Source organism: Peromyscus maniculatus, chromosome 22 (assembly GCF_049852395.1).
Source record: "Peromyscus maniculatus bairdii isolate BWxNUB_F1_BW_parent chromosome 22, HU_Pman_BW_mat_3.1, whole genome shotgun sequence".
Classification (NCBI taxonomy): Eukaryota; Metazoa; Chordata; class Mammalia; order Rodentia; family Cricetidae; genus Peromyscus; species Peromyscus maniculatus.
In genome coordinates this window covers 20,474,259-20,497,723 of record NC_134873.1, presented here as the reverse complement: position 1 = coordinate 20,497,723, position 23,465 = coordinate 20,474,259, and the positions used below count along the sequence as shown (strand labels likewise).

Genomic DNA, 23,465 nt, shown 5'->3' with positions numbered 1-23,465 from the left:
TTTTAGATACTCAGACTGGCCATAGATGCTCCCTTGTGTCAGCGGGGTGTGATTCATGCCCATTCATCATGCCACTGTCACAGCCAATGGGAGCCAGACCAAGAGTGCCAAAGCCCTGTCATGCAGAATGTAGCACTGTGGACTCCTGGCCCCTTCACTTGGGTAGGGGCCATCCTTGCTTGCGCCCTGGATCCCATCAAGCTTCTGAGAGAGAAAGGCCGAAGCTGCTACCAGTTAGGAGGAAAGAAAAAGATAGATCTTGGAGCCTATAGCTCCCAGACCTGAGTCCCCAATAGCTCCAGATCCTGACCACATTGCTACCTTGGTTTATATTGGAAGGGGGCTGGACTATATGAATTACAGACTGCCAGGCTCTGCCTACCAACTCCCCTCTTCTCAGGGACTTTCTTGTTCTAGCCTACTCCTTGTGAAGGCCACTGAAAATCACTCTTGGAGCTAACCAAAGACCCTGGAGCGGAAGCCATTCAGCCTTCATGGTGATTCCTGGGAACCTAGTCTAGGGCTGCCCGAGTTTGAGTATCTGGGGGCAGCAAAGTGTTCTTTAGAACAACCTGAGGTCACGCAGGGCAATTCCAGGTCTGTTCAGGGGCGAGGCAGAGTCTGACACATTTCACAAGTGTTTTTCATTCAAAAATTATTAAAATGTTTTTAAAAAACTTAACGTCCAGTTTGTGTGTGGGGGTGGTGGTGGTTGTTGTTGTTAGTTGGTGTTTTAGTTTGGTTTTGGTTTTGGTTTTTCAAGACAAGGTTTCTCTGTGTAGCCCTGGTTACCCTGGATCTTATTCTGTAGACCAGGCTGGCCTTGAAATCACAGAGATCCACCTGCCTCTGCCTCTGTCTTCACCTCCCAAGTGCTGGGTGGGATTAAAGGCGTGTGCCACCACTGCCTGGCTAATATTCCGCTCTTACAGAGAAAGATGTCAAGGACCTAGAAATCTGCTCGTTTGCACGAAGCTGGAGCAGAGGTCGGTGTTCTGATGGGTCATCAGCCGTAGCCTTCTAGAGCAGATCCCGGAACACAGGAGCCATTGCTGGGAAAGTGATTATGTAGGTGTCTTCACCAGCCCTCCAACTGCTCCATGGCCACCCTCTAGTTTCCATGGTTACGGTCAGAATGTTCATGTCCAGGGAGGATGTTGGAGGTCAGAAGGTGATGATGGGCTGGGTCTCAGGGCAGAGGCCCAGCCTTCTCTCAGGATGGATCGTGGCTCCTGTTTGCAGTTGGAGCTAGAGAGATGGGTGCCCGTAGGGCGGGGTAAGGGTTCCACCAATCCAGTACCAGATTAAACTCCCAAGTTCTGCATTCTGGAGGACGGCTGTCTTTGAGCCAGCTGGTGACTGGGGGCCGCTACTGACGGTCAGTCTCATCTCTTCTTCTCCCAAGTGCATCTTCGATGTGCTACCCCCACCATCCCAGGACATCGGTTTGTCCTCCATCTTGCCTAGAAACAGACAATTCCATTCTCCCCCCATCCCCGCCTCTCCTAGAAGAAGCCCTTCTCTCCCCTTGTTATGGACTTCTAGGCCTTGAGGGTGAACGTTTCTTACCTTTCCAGATGAAGTGTTTACCAGTCTTCCTTTCGTTCTGTGGCTGACAGGAGCCTCCCCAAGTATGGAATCTAAGGCCCTCCAGGATACTGAGGAGATAGTTGAGACCCTAATATTCATGAGGTCCATAAACACTGTCCCCAGAGTGGTCCCCAGCCCCAGGGACTGCTTCTCCTACCTCCAGGAGGTGTCCCTAGAATTGTGCTTAGAAGTTCCCTCTACTTGAATACGATGCTGGGAGTGATGCTCCCCCCCCACACACACACCACCATTCCACTCCCCTTCGGGCCATACCTGGTGCCATCCCTCTGCCCTGGAGGGAGACATTTTAGTCACATTGCCTGGGCAGCGTTCAGCACACTGGGTAGCCCCATTCCTGCATCCCCAGTGGACTCTCAAAACCCTGTTATCTAAATCGCCCTAAACACTTTTGCACAGAGCAGCCTGTAGAGCGTTCCAGAGGGGAACGGAAGTTCCCACCGCACAACCTAGATGAAGCATTGGTCCCTCAGGCCAGAGCAGTGCCCAAGCATCCCTACAGCAGACAGGTACTCTGTGTGGCTCAGAAGACAGACCCGAGAGGGGTGGGACTTTGGATCTAGCTATGTTCCATGAGTGCCTGGGGTCCACAAGATGCCTGGTCCAGTTCAGAAGCCACGCCCCAGGCCTGGAGGGCTCCGAAAGGATCTTCCTTCTGTCCCCACAGTCACCAGGCAGCTCTGGGCATAGCTAATTAGGTCAGCTTCTCTCTCCTTGTGCAGCCCATGGCTGACCGCAGGACCAGTCTCCAGAGAAAAGAAAAACGGCTTCAGCGTCATAACACAGCTCCACACCAGTTCTCCCAGCAACTGTGGTGGGATATCATGCACCCTGATAAAATTTGCCTGAAGATCAGAGAGACAAAGGAACCAAGCCCCTGCCACGTCTTACCTCTAGGACTCGTCATCCTGAAAAGCCTTCTAGTTCCTGTCTCCTCGTGCCTTATATTCCTTTCTCCACCCAGCCATATCGCTTTCTGTCTCAACTTCTCTAGTGCTGGGATTAAAGGCGTGTGTGCTTCCCAAGCAAAGGCATGAGATCTCTAGTGCTGGGATTGAAGGTGTGTGCCACCACTGCCTGACTCTTTCTCTCCTAGACTGAGTCAAACTCATGTAGTCCAGGGTGGCTTTGAACTCACAGAGATCCAGATATATCTCTGCTTCCCGAGCACTAGGATTAAAGGGTGTGTGCCACCACTGCCTGAAATCTATGTTTGATCTAGGGGCTTATTCTGTCCTCTGAACTTCAAGCAAATTTTATCAGGGTGCACAATATACCACCACCAGAGAATCCATGGAACCCTTTCGCCTTTCAAGAAATCAATGAGAAAACAGGCCAACTTTTCCAAGAGGGGTGGGTGGGTCCAGCTATATTCCTGGTAGTCAGAATGTGGTTACAGGTCTTCCATTATTGGACATGATGGATCACCATTTCTTAGGGGTGCTGAAGGGACAGGAAGCCTCACATTCTAACCCTCCAACCTTGCAGGCCTATTACCATGACATCTCTGCCTCGCACCTGCTGTGATCCTTAGTGGAAAAAGGTCCTCCACCTCCAGTTGGTAACGAAGAGAATCCCTACATGGAGGATGGTTGCAAGAGCTTTCGCCCTGACCCTTATCACCGAGAGCCACCGCTCCCATGGTCATCACTTAGTGACGTGTGCCACTCCATTCTTATGCCAAGGACCTCAGGCTATCCTTTTTAATAGCCTGGTCTACATGGGGGAAACTGGATGCTAGATCCTTCTCGGTAGCTGCTGATAGGGTAAGATGTTCGAAGGGGCGCCCTCAAAGGCCACAGAGGGCAGCAGGGAACTAAACACAGATTCTCACGCAGCTGGATTCCTGACTCCTCTCATATTCGTGCCTCCTCTAAGAACAGCCAGCTCCTGCTTCCTGGGGTCCTGGTGTGGATCAGGCACCATCATCATGCCCTAAGCACACACCCGAACCACCTAGTTTTTCAAAACACCCACAGGAACAGAAGAGGGGCCGAAAGCCTAAAAGTCAGACCAGGCTCTTCACCTCACTCCCAGGTCCTAGAGGATGGGCAGCTCTCCCTCCTAATACGACAGGCCTGAGCAGAGTCTGGGTTGAGAGAATTCCAGGCTTAGGCTGGAGAACCTAAGCTCTCAAGTCCTTCGATGTTATTTTTGTGGAATGTGGAGAAGCTATGACCAAAGCCAGCATGAGGGGCAGGGCGAAAACTTAGGGTTCAGAGCAAGATCATGAGGCCCCGGTGTTCCTTGCTGTCATACTTATAGTCACAGTTTTCTTGGTATAGGGACTGTTCCTGAGAGCTCCCATGAGCATCAGGGTCCCTTGCTATAAGGACCAAGAAAGTGGCAAAGAAGCCACCTCCCCACACCACACACAAACACACACACACACACACACACACACACACACACGCACACGCACACGCACACGCACACGCACACACACACACACACACACACCCTCTGAATGGTCTAGGTGAGGAACAAACAAACCCCAGGAGAGTAGGGCCCATCTTTGGTTTGCCCATCTCCAGCCCCACCTCAGACAGGCTATGTGCCAGCCCCAGGCTCAGAGCAGGGGGCCAGATGTCTTCCGGGTCCTCCTGTGACTTCCTCCTACGATATTTTCAAGAGCGACTTGTTTTGAAGGGTTCCCTAGCACTAGGGACCCAGCTTCCCTGGCTGGCTTCCTCTAAGTCTGCTTTGAGTGTAACTCACCCATAATTTAGCCCAGACTGAGGACTCGGGATGTACATCTGTGGACAGTGTTGAGGGGCCAGTCTCAGTTAAGCCTGGTCTTTGGAAACCACCCGAGCAGGATCCTTCTATCTTTCTGTCTGTCGGGCCCCTCTCCTCACTTCGTTTCCCAGTAAAGGTCTAGTTCAAGTGCCCACCAGTTCCTCTCTAGACTGTGAAGAAGTACCAATGCCAGGCACAGAGACTGTGTGTAACTCGGCATCCGTTCTAGTTCCTGCTGATATACAACAAACTACCCCAAACCTAGGGGCACAGGAAGCCATTCTGTTAGTCACCAACTTTGTGGGTCAGGACTTGAGCAGCATAGAGCTCCATGCGGAACCTCAGCTGGGGATGCTTGGAGGATGAATGCTTCACTTGCAAGGACCAGGGACCATCCAGATGGTTCCAGCTTGAATGTGAAGCATCTCTCCCAAATGATCCCACATTAGGGACTTGTATACCTAGTTGGAAGTGCTACTTTGGAGAGACAGTACACACTTTAAAAGGATCTAGCTGGAGGAAGTAGGTCATGGAGGGTGACTTCCTGGAGGCATCATCCCTGGTCTGTTTCCTATCCCCATCTCCCTACATTCTATCGGGCATGAGAGGAACGTCCCCCACCACAGGCTCCCACTGTTCATGGTGTTGTCCCTAAGCAGATGGGACAAGCAACCATGGACTGAAACCATGAGCCAGAATAAATACTGCTGCTGTTTCCGTCGGGTGTTTTTGTTACCACGACACCAAAGTAATGGACACGCAGAGACACCCTCGTGACTGTGGCTGAACTGAGTCTCCATCAGTGCCATCCACTGTCTACTGAAGAGGAGCTCAGAGCCCGGGGGGAAGACCCCAGATGACAGGTCGGAGCTGTGCCACATTGTACAGGATGGCTTCAGAATCAAGCCCCGTCACTTATGCTTATACACAAATCAGCAGCCCACCTAGATTCAAGAAAAGGAAGTGGACCTTGCTCGCCATGGGGCTACAGCAAGGTTGTAGAATAACCTTAGGTTACAGCCTGCCACGGCACCTCTGCTGCAGGTCCATCTTGTAGATGAAGCCCAAAGCCTTGATGAGGAGCCTTTTGAGCCTTCCTGTGCAGATCCCTTGAGTGTGGCCACTTTGGGATTCCTACCTGGGTTCCTGTAGTCTCTGGATTCAATTCGAGCCATTTGGCGAACATTTCTCGGTCACTATCTTTTGTTTTCTTACATCTCAAACTGAATTACTGGTTCCAGTCTTGGTTCTGCTCCCTCCCTACTGCTTCACCTTGAACAAGTTACTAAAACTCCCTTTGCCTCTGATCCCTTGTCTAAAGAATATAAATAATGAGAAGAATACCTCACCGAGAGAATCAAATGAGTTTTGGGATGTCACATGTGATCCCTGTTACACAAATAAGGAATCTGTCACTTCTTCGGGCCTAGAGTGTGTGCTAGTGAGTCCTTGGGGTGTTTGTTCAAAATCCAGGGAAGGAAGCAGATGCTGCAGTGTCCATGGGCTGGTGGAGTTCTGGGGACATAGGTCATTTCTGGATCTGTGTTGCAAGGATTCATCTTTAATGAGAACAGTGAAATCACTCCCACAAGAGCCATGATGTGCAATAGTGTCTGTGTTTGTGGTCCAGGGGATGTGTGCGAGGAGACTGGCTGCCAAATTCAAGGTTGCGCTGGATTGCAAGATGGAGACTTTTTCTTCCCCCTACTGAGTGTGTGTGTGTGTGTGTGTGTGTGTGTGTGTGTGTGTGTGTAAGTTCACAACCTATCCTCATCCATGGATTTGAAATAGTGTAGGAGAGGAGCCAATGATGTCTTTAATTAAATTCTGCCACTCCCTCCTCCTTAAGGTCATTACAGTCGATAAGGGGGAGGAGAAATATCTCTTTAGAAGGCCTTTCAAATGAAAAGGAAAATGAACCACTGAATGCAAAAACACCCTTATCTAGCCAGCATCCTTCCTTCGGCTGCGATTTAATATGTGCATAGTGCTATACAGAAACACAAAGCAGCTTGGGAAAGAGTCTCAGCCCTAAGAATCTTATAGTATTAGAACTCAAGTAATCCCACACAAGAGAAAAATACAGTTGAGTCTGAGCTTGGCTTCTGCAGACCTGAGCACCCCAGCCCCTGTGACCCAGGGACCATGGGACATTGCCAGAGTCACTGAAAGCTGCATTTGACAGTTGAATTTTATTAACTGTTTTTTTTTTCATTACTCCTGACGGACTTGGAAATGAACTCTTATCAGTGTATTGTGGCGAGTACAAGTCAATTAATTTCTTTTAAATAACTTCAACTGGAACTCTTACTTGATTTATATTCCAAAAATGATTTCCATTCCATTCCTTCCTGAGATTATAGTCCCGGTGAAGTTAATCATACTGGCTACACAACCACCCATACCCCAGGGGGAAAAAAACAGGATCAAGGGGAGGCAGGACTGAGAAAGAGGAAGAGCTCAGAGAGCATCCTAAAGACCTTTGTGTAGCATGAGGCCATATGATGGTTTATAAGAGAGCTCAGTTAACTCTCGCCTTCCCAGAAGCTTAAGTCTAGTCCATGTGCCTGAGGATGAATTGAGGAGTGCCCAGAATTACCCAGGAGATGAAGAAGTCTTGACCAAGAAACCAGTAGCCGGTGACCAATGGCTTCTGTGGCTGATATACATTGATGTTGAGTCTACTTTTTTGTTTGGTACGCAGAGTTTGAGGTGTGGTTCCAAGGACCTCTTGCAGGACTGAGCCTGGCTCTGAGCACCTATGCTGTAGAAGGCCTGCTGTAAGGCCACCCCGGACAGTGTTTGGGTCACTATTGGGCTGTCGCTCTGAGCAGCTTGGCTGTGGGCCTGACCACCTCCCAGACACAAGCAGAGACAAGCAAAGGTGTCACCTTCCTGAAAGTCTCCCCTCAGGGCCCCGTTGGCCACCAGCCTAGCCTTATAGGCGATAATGCCGGGCTTAAGCAAGCCGGAAGGGGAGCCACACCCTGTCCGAGGAGGTGGTGAGAGCTGGCATGAACAGCAGGTGTAGTAAGTGTCCGGTGAGTGTCAAAAGGTTGGCGCTCTACAGGAAGAATGTTTTCCACCCTCAGGGAGCCGTCAGTGGCTCAGTTCCCAAGGTAGGCAGGTGTGGAGCTGATGAGAGATGCCCGTCAAGCCGTCTTCTGCGCCAACGCCAGGCTGCCATAGAGGGAGGCTACTGAGCAAGGCAGTCGGAAAACTCCAGTGAAGGATGCATGCGGGGCAGTTAAATAGCTTGGCAAGGCTAAGTTGGGAACCAAAAAGAAAACGTGTATATCTGCCATTGGTTCGTTGACTGGAGTTGCCACAACCAAGAAGTCTGGGCTAGATGGCCCTACTGAGCAAAAAGGTGTGGTCTCATGATCCTGGAGGGTTGATACCCAAGATCAAGATGGCAACATGGTTAGTTCCTTCTGAAGGCTGTCACAATGCCAATATCAGAAGCTTCTAAAGCTCGCAGTATACGTAGGTGTGAGTTCTAGAGACACACACCCCAAATAAAAAGTTCTGGGCTGGAGAGACAGTTCAGCCGTTAAAGGCTCACAACCAAAAATATTTTTTAAAAAAAGTATCTCTAAGAGTGATTGTAGAAATGTCTCAAGGGTAAGAGACATCTTGTTGCACAGACATGGCAGCCTGCGTTTAAATCCCTGGCACTCATGTGAAAAGTTGGGCATTGCCACGCTCGTACTTGTAACCCAGTACTATAGGAGACAGACAGGAGAATGACCAGGGATTGCTGGCGGCAAGCCTAGCCTTGGGTTCATGGAGAGATTCTGTCTCAAAGGAATTGAGGGAGACTGATAGCAGGACATCCAACATCTTCCTCCAGCTTGCACGCAAGTGTGCATGGACATACACGCAAGCATACTCAAACACCACACACATAATTCAGCACAGACATGAATGGAGAAGAAGAAAAACACTCCTAAGAATGCAGAGCAGGACTTAACATTTAAACGAACACCGAGCTCCCTGGGGAATTGGTGCCCACAGAGGTTCTGCTGCCTGGATAAGGAAGCAAGCCCTCATGTAAAGGAAGCATAAGACATGGTTGATCCTTGCTGGGGTGACCACCTGATGCATGGCAGAGACACAAAGCCTTGAAGATAGAGAAGAAGGTCAACAGTGGAGCCAGGAGGGTTAGGAAAGCGATGCGCCTGAGTGTGCACATAGAAAGGATTCAAGTCTGAGGGTTAGACACATTTGTGGGCAGGGATGCTGAGATGTGAGGGTCTTCATTAAAACGTCATAAAACTGGGGGATGTCTTTGAGGCACGATTCACTGTTGTCTTTATCAAAAAAGCAAATTGTGTGTTTTCTGAAATTGCTGTTTGCTGTCTGGGGACATGCTATCAGAGCCCAACACGTCAGCACCTGACAGGGACCTGCCACCTTGAAGGTTTTAGATGTTCTGCGTGACTCAGAAGCCGGCCAGACTGTATCTCAAGAGGAGAGCAATGGCTGGGAGGAAGACCAGTGAGTGGTATTCAGGCAGGGTTTGAATGTTGACAATGACTTGTGACTCTAGTGGATGAATGTCAGTGCTGTTGTTTTAAGTGGCATCATCCTGTCTTCATAGCCACGTATTGATCCAGCCACCACAGACCTGAGAGGAGACCTCATAGAGAAAAGGTTGGCAGGGCTCGCAATGCAAAGGGATGTGTGTGGACAGATAGAAATTAGGTTGAGTTCCATAGACTTCAACACACAAACTAACTTCTCTGTGACTCAGTTTCCCCATCTTTAATATAGGTATTCACCTAACATAAGAGCAGCCATCACCCAGAATTGGGGGGGGGGGGGGTTAACAGGTAATTGTGAAAAGGAGTTTAAATTAGTACCCAGAACATACTTCCTCAGTAAACGTTAACAATCAATGCATTTTCTTTTTCCACCCAGACAAGTAGTGTTCAGAGAATTTACTCCAAGCAAGATATCAGGGCTGTTCTCGGAGGACTGGGCAGTCACTAACAAATCCATTTTTCTTATCAGGATCTGTATAGCTCAGTGATCTTTCTGCTCTCTGCTCCAAGCTAAGAACGGAGCTTCGCCTCCCAGCCTGAAATGACATGTCAGCTGGTACAGAGCTATGTGCCTTCCTCTCAATCCCCAGAGCCCAGGGCACTGGTATTGGTTAAAGGGGGTCTCTTTACAGTCCCCAGAGGTTCCAGGAGGAGCAGCTTCACTGCCCAGGCACTGTGCTTTTCTTTCCACACGGTGGAAGCTCTGCTTCATAGGGGCTGGCCCCCAGATACCCTCTTCCTCTGTTTCCCTTCAAATCAAGTCCCAGAGTTATGGCCAGGGTAACTTGGAGCAGGCTAGCCACTGCCACCCTTATGGCCCTATTGGACCTCAAATATGATGATTCCCAAGAGGGTGGGGACAACAGCATCCGAGAGTGTCTGTTCTTTGGGATCTTGCTGGAGTACTGTTCTGGAATGTGCTGGTCCTTATCCCTGTCCTGTGGAAGTCAGGGAGAGATGTTGAATTCAATGAAGGAGTTGGTGGTGGTGGTGGGGGGATCACAAGCAGAATTTCCTGACTCTTACTGGAAGATTAATTCTCTGATGTAATATTTCCCAAACCTACTAGGGGCAATGAATAAAAATAATTCCCTCCATGAAGCCGGTGTGGCCCCTTCAGGAGTCCCTGAAATGCCTATAGATGATCCTTAGATTTCTCTGAATCCAGTTTGAAAATATCTGTTGTGATCTGGAGATCATCCTTGCTTCCTAATCCCATGCCTTGCTGCTGGGCCTCTGGTCCTTGAGCAGTGGATAGAGTGCAGGAGTCAGGGGGCATCTATGCCAGAGAAAGCAAGCTTTGTTGTGAACGGCGGCTGCAGACCTCACAGCTCAAATGTGCTGTGTCAGCTTGACGTTTTGACTCTGCCAGCAAGCATCTGGCTCCAGAATGGGTCCATTGGCTAGCTTGACGTGATAGGCCAGACTGTCACTCAGCCCATTCCAATTAGCAATCTCCTCCTCCATCCCATATCACTAAGGAGGACAGCGAGAGGAATCAGAAGTGCTGGGTATTAGGAAGTGGGGACTCACTTAGGATGCATGAGGCATGGTTGGGGGAGCTTACAACCCCCCCAAGGCCCTATTTTTGGAGTTTCACATCAGCCTACAGCTACCCCAAATTTTCTATTATTATTGTCTTAACACCACATTGGCCCTATTTTTAAAATCTGCTGCGTCTGAGCAATTTTGTCTGACGTCAGCCGGCTGCCAGCAACTCTGGCTTGAAAATAAGAATAACCAAATCTTTTAAGGAGTAATGCTAAACCTGCTTCAAATGCAATAAATCACACATACACACACACACACAAAAAAAAATCCACCATTGTTTACGATAAGTGTATCTGATTGCTGTTAGAACCTGTGTTTATTGCTTTTGTGCATTATGGTCTGTTGTAATTTGGACAGCCAGGAATTGTATTCCTTTATGCAAAGCAGAGGAAGAGTTTGTAAGGAGGGAGACATCTCTAATTATGGTACCAGGGAAGTGGGGCTGGGGAGCCTCCAAGGAACACGAAATACAATTGCCTGTTTTCCATCTGAGGAACTTCCCATTAGGTTCTCTCCACTTTCCCCATTCGTGAAACCCTCCAGGCACCCCCGAGAGACCTGGGCAAGAGACAACAAGAAAAAGGGAGTCTTAGAGCCGGGAAGTCCCGATCCGAGAAAGCCTTGGGTAGATTCAGCCTTGGGTAGGCTCGGGAAGCAGAGCATGACATCGGCGAGCAGGAAGCCGGGATGACGGTTTTCCCTGGAAGTTGCCTCTGACACCCTGCATGTGTCTTCCTCCATTCTGGCCTGTTCTGACAGGTACCCATTGGGCTTCTAGGTGAGGGCTGACAGCAAGGACCCAAGAATAGCTGATAGCAGAAATTTGGCTTCTCTCTCTCTGTAAACTTTGAGAAGCTACTTGACCACACAAGATGCACAGCCATCATTGGTTAGGGGATAGATGTCACCGAATTTCTTTCAGGTACTATGAAACGGGGAGAGGGGTTGTGGTCTGTGCTTGCCATAACTCAAAGCCCCTAGACCCTAAAAATAGGATCTACTCTTTCTCGTTAGCATAGACAATGAGCCTCTGTCCTTGGTGCTTTTCCGTACTTGGTTCCCCAACATGAAATGCTCGCTCCTGTCTACTTCCCCTGTATAAAACCTGCCCACCCTCCAAGCTCCCACACATCCATTGAAGACTTCCCTGAAATTCCTCCTCTGCTAGCCTCGATCTCTGAAGCGTTTCAACACCAGCTCTCTGGCCTTTCAAACCTACAAGCTAGGCTTCATCTTTGGTTGGCCCCTCCCTTCTATCCACGCACTAGCCTGCCAGGCATAGGCCCTTGAGAACTAGTTGATGAATCAATTGATGAACTTGAGGGCCAGTCGACTGCCAGGACTCACCCAGAATCACTTCTGGCTATTTCTCCAAAATATGGCTCTTCCCATTCTGCCGATCCTGGCCCTAGGGAGGGTTCTTATTGGTTCTCAGTATCCTGAGATACTCATCAATGCCCTCCCATCTCCCCTGGATCTCTAGCATGTATAATTTGGGGTGTATCATGATCTCTGCCTGCCCTCCACCTCCTCCACCTGCCCCCAGACTGTCTTTTTGGTTCATTTACTTAACCCTTCCCAGATCCCAAGCATACCACTCCTGCCTCTGTTTACATCGCTAAGGATGTCTTTTCTGCACTGGACACCCCTCCCCCTCCTCACCAGAATGCCCCTCTTCCAGTGCTGAACTCAGGTTCCACCTCCTCTTGTTCCCACCTACAGCTATAGGCCTTCAGGAGGGCCTTGTTCTCGCGGTACCACACCCGTGTTGCTCTGTAATTATTCTTATCACAATCGCAACAGTCCCCTAATAGCGCCTGCAAAGGTCTGAATACCGTGTTGTCCGTCCCCATCTTGACAGCCCAGGACCCAGCACAATGCCTGGATGGAAGACGGTCTCCCGTGGATGAAGTCGTAAATAGAACTGACAGCGGTGTTCAGACAGCATGCAAAGGGCAGGGTTCATCTCAACATGGCAGTGTTTGCCATTGTGTGTTGGCTTATAACAAGTTCATAGGCAGCGCTACCCAACAGAACAGGCCCACTCCATAAAGGGAATAATGTCTCACTTCGCCCATCGGTGGCCTCAGTTCCCCAGCCTGTCTTCCCCCAAGGACCTCAGCCCTCCTCTAGAACAAGGAGGCAGTGTTGACTGAGAAATGACAGCCCCGAGCAGCATCTAACCCAGAGCTCATTTTGTTTAGTGGCTCCATGAGTAAGTGGGTCTGATACACTGATTAACAGGAATCCCCAACAAAGCCTGGAACCAGACAGGCGTGCTTTATTAAATAAGCTGTGACTCAGAAGCTGTGGGTTCTAGTCCAATCAATTAGACTCCAAGCTGGATAGCAGTGTCCCTTATCCCACCTTGGTGCTGAGAAGGGTTCTCTGGGGCTCCTGAATTTGAGCTTCAGGATGACATATGAAATGGTCATATGTCATTACCGCTGCTGCTGCCACCGCCACCGCCACCACCAAGCTTAGTCTGTATAGCTATGTGGGACATGTGGCAGGAAACCAAGGCAGTATTCCACTTCCAGGATGTATAAAGTGGGGACATGACCACTCCAAGTTATGGTTGAGGGAAAGGTTTTGATTGTAGCTATGAGGGAGGGGACAGACAGAGGCATCTGGAAGCATCCAGAGCAGAGAGAAAAAGTAGCAGATTAACCATGGCCAGCAGATTGGACTGGGCCATGGGGAGGGGGGGAGGCGGTGTAGAGCAAAAGAGGAGGAAGAAGAGAGGAAGACAGAAGAGGGAGGGGCCAAGAAGGAAGATAAAAGGAGGACCAAGAGAGCACATGGCCAAAACAGCAGGGTTATATGGGAATGAGAAGCTGGGGGAGGGGAAACCCTTGGGCTGCTGGAGGTGGGGACAAGCTGAGAAGATCCAGCATGCCAGCATGTCTTCTGAAACAGGTGCTTTTGACACTGAGAGCCTGGAGGCCAGCATGCTCTTTGGTATACTGATAGGCACCACAGATAGCCATTTGTCCCGAGTTTCTTTTGGACCTAACACAGGAGACCCTCACTCATTTCTGGGGCCACTGAGGCTTACTGGCAGGGTCAGTCAGCCAGGACCCTACACAGGCTAGCTCAGCAGTTCCACTTGTCAAGTCCCATGTCATTGTTTACCTGATTTCTCTTTTCTCCCCTCCCTCTCTTCCTCCCTCGGTCTGCTGTTGCCAACAAGTAGACATGATCCTTTTTCTTCCTCCATCAACATCATCATCATTTATTATTATATGTGTGTATGATGGGGGGCGGGACATATCACACCACTCATGTGGAAGTTACACAATGTTGTGGAGTCAGTTCTCTCTTCCTGCCTTTACATTGGTTCTAGGGGTCAAATTCACTGAGCCATTGACCCCCCTTTCTCCTCCTCTTCCTACTACACCGCAGACACTTTTTTGCACCATGGGTCAGCGAGCTAGATTGTGGCTATCTCCGCCGCCTCCGTCCATTCAGACACCTCATGACCACAGTCCGCTTTGTTTCCACAGGAAAGTATCATCTGAGTCACAGACAGCTGGCTGCCTGGCAGACATTTTAGAATGCGTGCTGTTTATGAGCAAAGGCTTGGGAAGTGGACCCTTAGGCCAGTTGGGCAACCAGTAAATCCTCTGCCATTCTAGTCTTGGCCTGGTCTAGGCACTAGGGAGACTATGGAGGAATTAGTGGACAGACCCCAGCTTGTCATGTGCTATTAGTCTGATTAGGGGTGGCACAGGGATGGAAGGACCTCTTAGGCTGTGGATGCAGCATCAAGCCTCATTTGCAGCATCCACAGCAAGGCTCCAAGGCTGGCTCTGGGGAAGCAGAGGCAGAGGAGGCTCAGTTTGGCTGGGAAAAAAAGGTACCCAGGGAGCCAGAACCACTCCATCCAAGCCTTCCTATTACATGGACCTTTGGTCAGCTGCTTCACGGCACAAAGTGCTCACGGTCTACAGAGAAGCCTCGTCCAGAAAACCGTGTTCTTCCCGGGCTGCTATGGCAGTGTTGAACAGGGATAGCATCCGTCTCAGTTACACTCCTCTAGCCCGGGGCCTGCCATCTGCTGACATTCCTTTTCCTTGAAACTTAGAAACATAAGCCTTTTGACAGATTTTTTAGAGGAACCTAATTAATATGAACTTAGAAGCCATTGGCCTTTCCAGGCTCTTTGCCCATCTTCCCAACGGAGCAGATACTGGGATGTTGTGCAGTTTTGGTTTTTCCTCCTGATGGGACTTCATGTCGGTGCTTCCTGTGACATCAGAACCTGTAACAGGTGACTGGATGGCCCTTAAGGAGCCGTCATTTCTAGCTTATGCGCCAGCTCTTTGTGGAAAAGATGTCTGGCCTCACCCCCACCACTTGAAAAGCTCATTATTACAATGTCTTTCTCCCAAAAATGCTCTGGTATTCCAGTCTTCAAGCCTTATTGTCAGGTCCAAAGGGGAACTCCATTTCTCCAAATTCCAAAAGGCAGAAGGGACAGACAGATGGCTATCTGGGGTGTCTGTTAGCATGCCAACCCTGCATGCTGGCCTCCAGGCTCCCTCAGTATCACAAGTACCTGTTACACATTGCAGAGTCCCTGCTGACATCCCAGTCCTTCTCACCTCCTCCCCACCCTAAACTCCTCCAGCCCTGGGGTTTCCCTCCTCCCAGCTACCCCTTCTCCTTACAACCCTGCTATTTTTAATATGCTATTCTCTTTGTCTTCGTATCTCCCTCCTCTGTCTGTCTGTCTGTCTCCCTCCTCCCCTTTTCTCTGCTCTCCTGTGTTCGTTCTCTCTCTCTCTCTCTCTCTCTCTCTCTCTCTCTCTCTCTCTCTCTCTCGCCACAGTCTACTATTTTTTCTCTCTCCTCTGGACTCTTACAGATGCCTCTGGCTATTCTCTCTCATTTCTACAGTAAAGGCCTTCCCCCACCCCGACCCCCGACCATACCATGGAATGGCCATGTCATCGGTTTATACACTAACTAGATAGAAGAGTGAGGTTGGCACATATTTCTTTCCCTTATGTTGTGTAGTTTCAAAACTTAACCCCCTTGGCTACTTCATGAAAAAGTCATTTGTTCCTCTGACTCAGTTTCCTTATCTCCAAATTGGGGGTGCTAGGAATACCTATCCCAGAGTATTTAATCCCATGATTAAATGAAATACCATATGTCGCATGATAAATGTTCAAAAGGGGTTAGTTTAGAAGTACTAATTGTAGTTATTTTTAGTAGCTGTAGTAGTATGGAAAAGCAGTTTTATGAAGTGAGGGCCTTCCTCTCCTCACACCTACAACCTTCAGGAACACACACTTAGCTGTTATGGACCCTAGCCTTAGGCTGGAAACTTTGCCTCAGCCATTGTGTGCTGATCTCAAGCGATGGAGAAGGCATTAGAGGTGGCCCATGACTCCTCTTTTTCACATAGCACTGACCCTTGAGAAGTTGTATAACATTCTTTGTGGGAGGGAGCCTGTGGAAACATTTTCCATTTTTATTTTTCTTACTTGGAAATAAAGACAAGCTGTGCCCGCCACGCCTCACAGCTGGCTGGTATCAGAACACAGTGGTTCTTGGGGAGGGTCAGCGTCTGGGCCACAGAGCTTAGGGAGTATGAATGAGGCTGTAAAGAAGTGGGGGGACTGTCTTCCGCAAAGGTTGGGGTACACTCAGGCATGGCTACACCTGTCTGCCACGCTGCATGAATGAGGCTGTAAAGAAGCGGGGGACTGTCTTCCGCAAAGGTTGGGGTACACTCAGGCATGGCTACATCTGTCTGCCATGCTGCATGAATGAGGCTGTAAAGAACTGGGGGACTGCAAAGGCTGGGGTACACTCAGGCATGGTTACATCTCTCTGCCAGGCTGCACTGTCTTAATCAGGCCTACGCTTCTGGTCTTTCATTGGCCCGGAAAGACGGCCTGGACTGACATCCTGCCAAGGCTTGGGTCCTACGATCTCTTTCAGGGATGCTGTACATTTCCTCTCTCCTGGAGTAGGCTCCCTGCAGCCCAGTCTCCAGTGAAACCACTCCCCATGTGCCATGCTCAACACAATCAACACTGTCTGGTCTGTATTGAAGCCTAAAACATCTCTCAGCCCTCCACGGTGCCCCGTCTGTGCTCAGCTGTGATCCTCACTAGGCACACTCCACAGCCGTGCATCTAACACATGTCCCTGGTCCTCGGTTACATGCAGCCCCTGACCACCATAGTCAATCCAAGCGCTGCTCCTTCTGATGAATCAGGTGACCGTCTCAGAGTGTGGTTGAGGGTGTCTAGCCCCAGGCATCAAGAGCAAGTGGCGTCTCCGTGGCGTCCTTAGAAAAACACTCTGTGATAGTGACTTCTTACAGGCAGTCCTTATTCCAGGCAAACAAAGGCTTCTCCATTGCTATGATAGTTTGAAAAAGAAAATGACCCCCAAAGGGAGTGGCACTACTAGGAGGTGTGGCCTTGTTGGAGGAAGTGTGTCATTGTCGGGGTGAGCTTTGAGGTCTTTTTCTCAAGCTTCACTCGGTGTGACAGTCAACTTCCTGTTGCCTGCAAGATGTAGGACACTCAGCTCTTTCTCCAGCACCATGCCTGCCTACATGCCGCCATGCTCCCCACCATGATGGACTGAATCTCTGAACTGTAAGCAAGCCCCCTCAATTAAATGTTTTCTTTATAAGAGTTGCCATGATCGTGGTATCTCCTCTCAGCAATAGTAACCCTAACTAAGACAATAGCTGTCCGCCAGTTCCAGAGAACCAGCTCTGGGATCCTGCCTCCAACTGTGACCTAAAGTACACTATCAATCTCAGGGTTCTACTCAGGCCTAGATCTATACAGCCCCAACCTTCCCACCCAGGGCCCTTTCACAGCTAAGTCCAGCTCCTTCTTATCAGCTCAGAGGCCTGCCAGGGCCCCTGCCACAGCACCTCATTTGGTCTTCCTTCAGGACTCTGTCACTTGCAAGCTCAGTCCCACACAGCCAATCTCTGTGGTATTTGATAACTCCTGTTGGCCAGGCAGAAGCGCCTCCAGGCAGCTGATAATGGCACTACAGTCCAGGCCTACCCAAAAGTGCCAGGCCTGGTATGTCACCCCATTGGGGATCTGTCATCAGAGAGGTTGTCATTATTAACCCTTTGGGGATGTCACCCACCCAGCCCAGGAGAAAAGCCAAGCAAGGAAGTAACGGAGAGCAGGATGGGACTTGAAGACCTCTCAGTCCCACTGAAGGTGAACAACCCAGGAAGGAAAAAGCCAATGGTTCTCAACCTTCCTAAAGCTGTAACCCTTTAATACAGTACCTCATGTTGTGGTGACCCCCCCAACCATAAAATTATTTCAGTGCTCCTTCATTAACTATGATTTTGCTACTGTTATGAATTGTAATGTAAATAGCCGATATGCAGGGTGTCTGATATGTGACGCCAAGGGGTCACGACACACAGGTTGAGAACCGCTAAACTCCATTTAGATTATAAATGGAGTTCCCTGTAGAATGTGTTCCTTTTGCCCACTTTGGCCTCCTCGATTTCAAGGGACCTGGAGTAAGTACCTGCAGTTGCCTGGTCTCTGCCTGCCGTGGGAAGGCTGCAGGGAGAGGAGCTGAATTAGGATTTGTGCTGGGGGGAGAGGGGGGACTTTCCATCTGGCCTTCTGGGTACATTGACGACTGTCAACAGAAGCATGGCCTCTGCTGGGTGGAGGAAGGCATTGAGAACAGAGCATATTGTGCTGGACTCTATGAGTGAATTCTTGGAATTCCCCCCTCTGGTGAGAGGCCAAAGTCAGGCCACTGCCCTGACCTCTGTTTCCTGGGTCCTGAGACTGTGCTATCAACAGAACATTCTGGGAAGAGCAAGTGCTAGTGATTAACGCCAGGCATCTTTTCCTTCAGGAAACATGTTACATGCCCCGCACTTAAGCTGTGTCGGTCGTGACTGCATGCAAGTTTGCAAGTTGTCCCTTGTTTAAGGCCACGTCTTCATATACTTCTTAATATGACAAATTCCCATCATAAATACCTCTGTATTTTAGCAAAAGGAACTTTAGCCACACAGTATTAAGATTGACACACACACACCCTATAAAGTTCAGTTCATTTTCATCTTTTCCCTCTCTGAATAATATGGCTGCTAAAAAATGTTGCATTATCATCCACCAAAGCTGAGGTGTCATAGAGGGCTTCAACAATGGTCCTTTGTCTCCACATGCAAATTCTGCCACATCCCTGTCTCCCTCACTCAGATGTTTCCATCTTCATAGACATGTTCCATGCTGCCCCTAACAGAGTCGACAGGGATGGCTGGAAGAAGAAATGTATATGGTGCCGTCCTGTGTGTTTCTTCTGTTCCCTTCTGCCTGGAACATGGGACAAGAGCCTGTGATGGGTCATGTGCAGATTAAATGGCATGGGGTTCCCTTAGGTGGCCCTCCTGTGGCAATCCAGAAGGACCCTCAGAGAAGGCTTTGGGCCCAATCCTTCCCGGCTAGACTCCATGTAGGAAAAGGAGATGGGGTTTACCCTATGCAGTGCTCTTGGAGATAGGTTTCATGCACTGAAGTTTCCAGATTCTTCCTTAATCATGTCAAAATTCTCTAAGGCCAATGCTCCGACTTCCCCCAAGGAATCTCAGAGTCTGGGCTTGCTCCCTAGTACACTGGAGCTGCAGATGTGGCCTGCCCCTTAGCATCCCTTGCTGGCATTAAAGCCAACTGAGCAGGCATCCTTCTCAAGCCTGCTCAGGCCAGGCTGCTCTTCTTGCTGCTGGTCTGGCTTTAGAGTAGATTATTTCGTGCCTGAATCCTGGTTATGAGCTATGTAGCCTTGGGAGACCACCTTTACTCCTGTGTGAAAAGCCTTGGAAGACCACCTTCACGTCTGTGTGAGATCCATCATCCTGTGCGAGATCCATCACTAGTCAATAGTTTGTATAGCTGCAGCTGAGCTGGGAGGGTGAACGGAGTTAGATTGAATGTGCCAAGGCCCTCACACTGAGTACTGGGAATCCGAGATGTGTCTTCTGGAAACAGGGGGGTGTCCACCTTGGTTCCCCACCCATGCACTTGCCTCTTCTGGCTTCTTATTACTTTGTCCTTTTTTACTCCCATTGAAGTCTTAAACTTTTATTTTAACCATACTGGGGAAATCTTTTGGGAAAAGGACCACTTTTAAGAGGGGACTACTCCCCTCTTCCTCAGTATATTGTATATAGGTTATGTCTTCTGTAGGACCCAGATGCTAAGCATCCCATGGTACCCTACTTACCAAACTAGGAGAAGGATCACTTATTTCCCCATTTCTTGAGAGGAAACAAGCTCAAATAGTTTTAGCAAATTGCTCAGGGACACACAGATGATAAATAACAGAGGCTGGACATAAAGGCTATTCGGAAGCCCAAAGCCCACACTCTTAACTGGCCCATTGCCTTACTAGAAGCATTTGTTAGACTGTGATGTGGATTCTCTGGAGCCTGGAGAGATAGTTAGACCATTGGCCCCTGAACCAAATGGCCAAGGCTGGTTTTGCTTGCTGAACCATACACCTGCTCTTCACAGGCTTTCTACATTCTTTTTCCTCATCCTTTAAACTTGCTGTGGTCATTGTTCTTATCTCAATCAACAGCTTCTCAAAGTTTCTCCAGACCGGCTTGCTAGAGTTTTACACAAAGATGCCTCCCAGACCATAAGTAGTTAGACTGAGGCTTTCCTGTGGACATTGAGCTTCCGCACTGTGATGTGATAACTCCGGCGCATTGGCTGATGGCTTCTGGACTTTTGGGTATGTTTAGAATAAACAAAAGAGGAGCCGGGCATTGGTGGCACACGCCTTCAATCCCAGCACTCGGGAGGCAGAGCCAGGCAGATCTCTGTGAGTTCGAGGCCAGCCTGGGCTACCAAGTGAGCTCCAGGAAAGGTGCAAAGCTACACAGAGAAACCCTGTCTCGAAAAAAAAAAAAAAAGAGGCTTTTCCCCCCCTAGTTCTGGGTATCCCACTCAGGACCTCACATGTGCTAGGCAAGCATTCTACCATTAAGCTGTATCTACACCCAAGGATGGCTATTTTTCATTTTGAACATATTAGATACGTCTTGCTTTTTAAAAGCTTAATAAGAAAATGATATGAGTCTGGTCATAGGAGTTTGATTATCTTCCCTCCTAGAGCTCAATGGCCAGCCTCTGGGGAGGGAGCTTCACCTCTTTGGACTCAAGCCTTGACGTTGTTACATGGTCCTTACTCTTGACGATAGAGTCAGCTCTCTCTGGATAGACTACAGCCCTTTGCTCTCTCAGATTCCAAGCTCACACACGGTCCCATCTACTGTCAAGTGGTCACACTTCCCAGAGCAGCCCCCAAGGTTCGCGCACGGTCCTGCAGAGGAGGGGACAAGCTGCATGTGGATGTATGGGCTCGACTTGTCATTGTGTGGAATACCATTCCGGGATCCCCAACTGCATGTAGAAAGAAGTATTGGAGCTGTCCCCAGAGAACAGGGTGAGAACTTCGTGCCTGCCCTCTGGTGTTCATGGGCACTAGAAGGAGAGGAGCATGCCAGAACCAGGGAGTTGGGAATAACACAGGCACCCTGAACTGCCTGGCCTTCTGACTCCCATTGACTCCTCCTTTACCGGTATCAGTTTCCATTTTGTTCAGAAAACCCCCAGCTCGGAACACTTGGCGCCTGGTTGCCAGCCCAGAGCAGCGTAGCACATCCGTGAGAAGGAGACCCGCGTCCCACAGGGAGAACAGAAAGGGAACACAGTATCTGAAGAGTACATTTCCAAACGGTCTATGATCCTTCCTCCATTCCAAAGCAAAGGACATAAGTGCTAAACCAGGCCCTTGCCAGTGCAAATGAGAAAAAAAACAGAGAACACAGGAGTCTTGTTTTAAAAACTCCCACAATTTTAGTCTTATCACCAATGCAACATAATACAATAAGTACGTTCATTCTAACCTCCCTGGGCTCTCCCCAGAATCCTGTTCGGCTAAGGCTGGCAAGAATGAGCTGCAGACAGGAACTGAGTCTGATTTGGATTCTGCCCCTCGCCTAGGCTTCGAATAGTGACTGTCTTAGTGGACATGGCTTTGCCCCCCTTCGGCTACCTTGACGGTTACTCAGTTCCGTAAACAAAGAACAGACACCTACTGTGTGCAAGGCACAGTCTGAGAAGCTAGGAAATGTCAGAGTCCAGCCGAGTTCATCCCTCGGTGTGAGCCAGTAAGCCGAGGAGGGCACGGTGATTTATAGGCCAAGCCTGCCAGCAGACCTTGTCCCCAGCGAAGACTCATTTCAACAAGCTTCCCTTCCAAGCGATTATTCGCTGTTGGTGCTGCTTGGGGCTTGGCATGCTTCTGCAATTCCTTTGACCAAAGAGAGGAAAAAAGAAAAAAACGGGAACCTTGAAGTAAGTACTTATCTCGCCAAGAGAGGGCTGGTGAAGGCAGAACTGTGCCTCTTGTTGGGGATCCTGCCTGGCCACCTTCGGAGCTGTACTGCAATGATAATGGATTTCCTCAGTCAAAGCTTTACTCTGAAGAAACCCTTCCTCACTCAGGGCTCGCTTTATACTTATTTATTTATTTGCTTTCTTATTTATTTATTTATTTCCCCCCTCCTACTCCTCACCTCCCTGAGGCAAGTAAAGGAAACCCTTCGCCAGGCCAGGGAGGCGGTTGTCTGTTGTGGTGCGAGGGTGTCGCAGAACCCGCCCAAACTGGAGTGCCCGGCTTTTTATCTGCATCTCTCTTTCCACGACACCAAACCCAGAGCGGCCAGGAGGGCTGAAGAGACGCAAGGGCTGAGAGCTTGCTTGCTTGCTTCGCCAGCTCTGAGCGCTGCTGCCGCCGCCGCCGCCGCCTGGGGAGATGGGAGGTGTCAGCCCCTGAAGTGATGTGCCGACCTGCCCTGGATCAAGAGGTGCCGAGGGGAAAAGCAGCTGTGAATCACGGTGATGGATGTTCACGGCTCATGGGTGGGTGACCGTGAGCACGCTGGTGCCAGGGTGGCCCAGGGCTGGCAGGAGAGGGCGGGTGTCCCGTTTCGGCAATATGATCTCAGTATAGTCCGTGAGGGGAGGAACGTGAGGCCGGGTGTTTGTGGCCTTCGACTCAGAGAGGGGCTAGAGCAGGTGGAGGGACCCCCTACTGCTGCTAGCTGGGGGCACACCAGCTCTTGAGGGCAAGCATTTCCTGTGTCCCAACAAGGCTGAGGGACTTTAAAAGTCCAAAGTCTCTGAGGGACTTCACAGTACAAAGGGGCACGTGTGGTTTGGAAATATTACAAGAAGACAGAGCCTCTTTATTCCCTGGCTTCTAAGCGGAGCCAGGAGGCACGCTCCATGGGGTCGGGGAGCAAGGGAGGCTACGTAGATTTGCCCCGGTTGCAGCTGAAAAGTAAGTTCTCCCCCTGTGATTTTCATCCCAACTCAGATTATGGTTCTCCGCTCGGTGACTTAGGGATGTTATAAGAATCTACACCCTGACTTCAAGAGCTCTGTTTGTATAATACTTCCCTGAGCAGGCCAAGTGGTCCAGGTACTCAGGCCAAACACGTGACTGACTCTAGGTGCTGAGAGCTAAGTATTCCTGTCTAGACACATAGGAAGGAGGAAAGGGCCAAAGGAAACCTGGTCTCTGAGGCTTCCGGCTAGAGGCAGACCTGGGCCTGGGAGAGAAACACACCTCCCCCCCCCCCTTTATTCCATTGTCCGTTGTTTTTTCCTGAGCCAGGAGGGCAGTGGAGAGGATGGGGTTGGGTCCTGAGGACTCCTTTCTTCTTTTCTGCTGTACCACGTGACCACAGAGCGTGGCATTTCTATTGGATGCTGTCAGTGCCTTTGGTCTGAGGAGAATGTCTGTGTTCCCGGATCCCTTGGCCAAGAAGTACTGCCCAGAGCTCACTGGCATCTGTTCATGCCCTGTCTCCTGCCCTCTCCCACATGACCCAGCAGCCAAGGGACAGTTCCTTCGGGCCAAGCAGTGGGACGGAGCTGAAGCGGGGAGGAGATTCAGGGCCAGGCCCCCCCCAGCCCCCAG

At 49.8% G+C, this 23,465-nt stretch overlaps 1 protein-coding gene across 2 annotated transcripts in view; it reads left to right on the top strand.

Annotated features, from left to right (window-relative positions):
• The window catches only part of Klhl29 (kelch like family member 29), a 310,216-nt gene that overhangs the window by 109,715 nt on the left and 177,036 nt on the right, over window positions 1-23,465 (top strand). The window contains exon 1 of one of the 2 annotated variants that reach the window (XM_076559385.1): window positions 21,440-22,402. The exons of the other annotated variant lie outside the window; for it this stretch is intronic. Within the exon in view, the coding sequence (XP_076415500.1) occupies window positions 22,382-22,402 (21 nt within the window). The 5' untranslated portion in view covers window positions 21,440-22,381. Of the gene's footprint in view, window positions 1-21,439; window positions 22,403-23,465 lie in introns of those variants that run through there. 2 annotated transcript variants of the gene reach the window in all.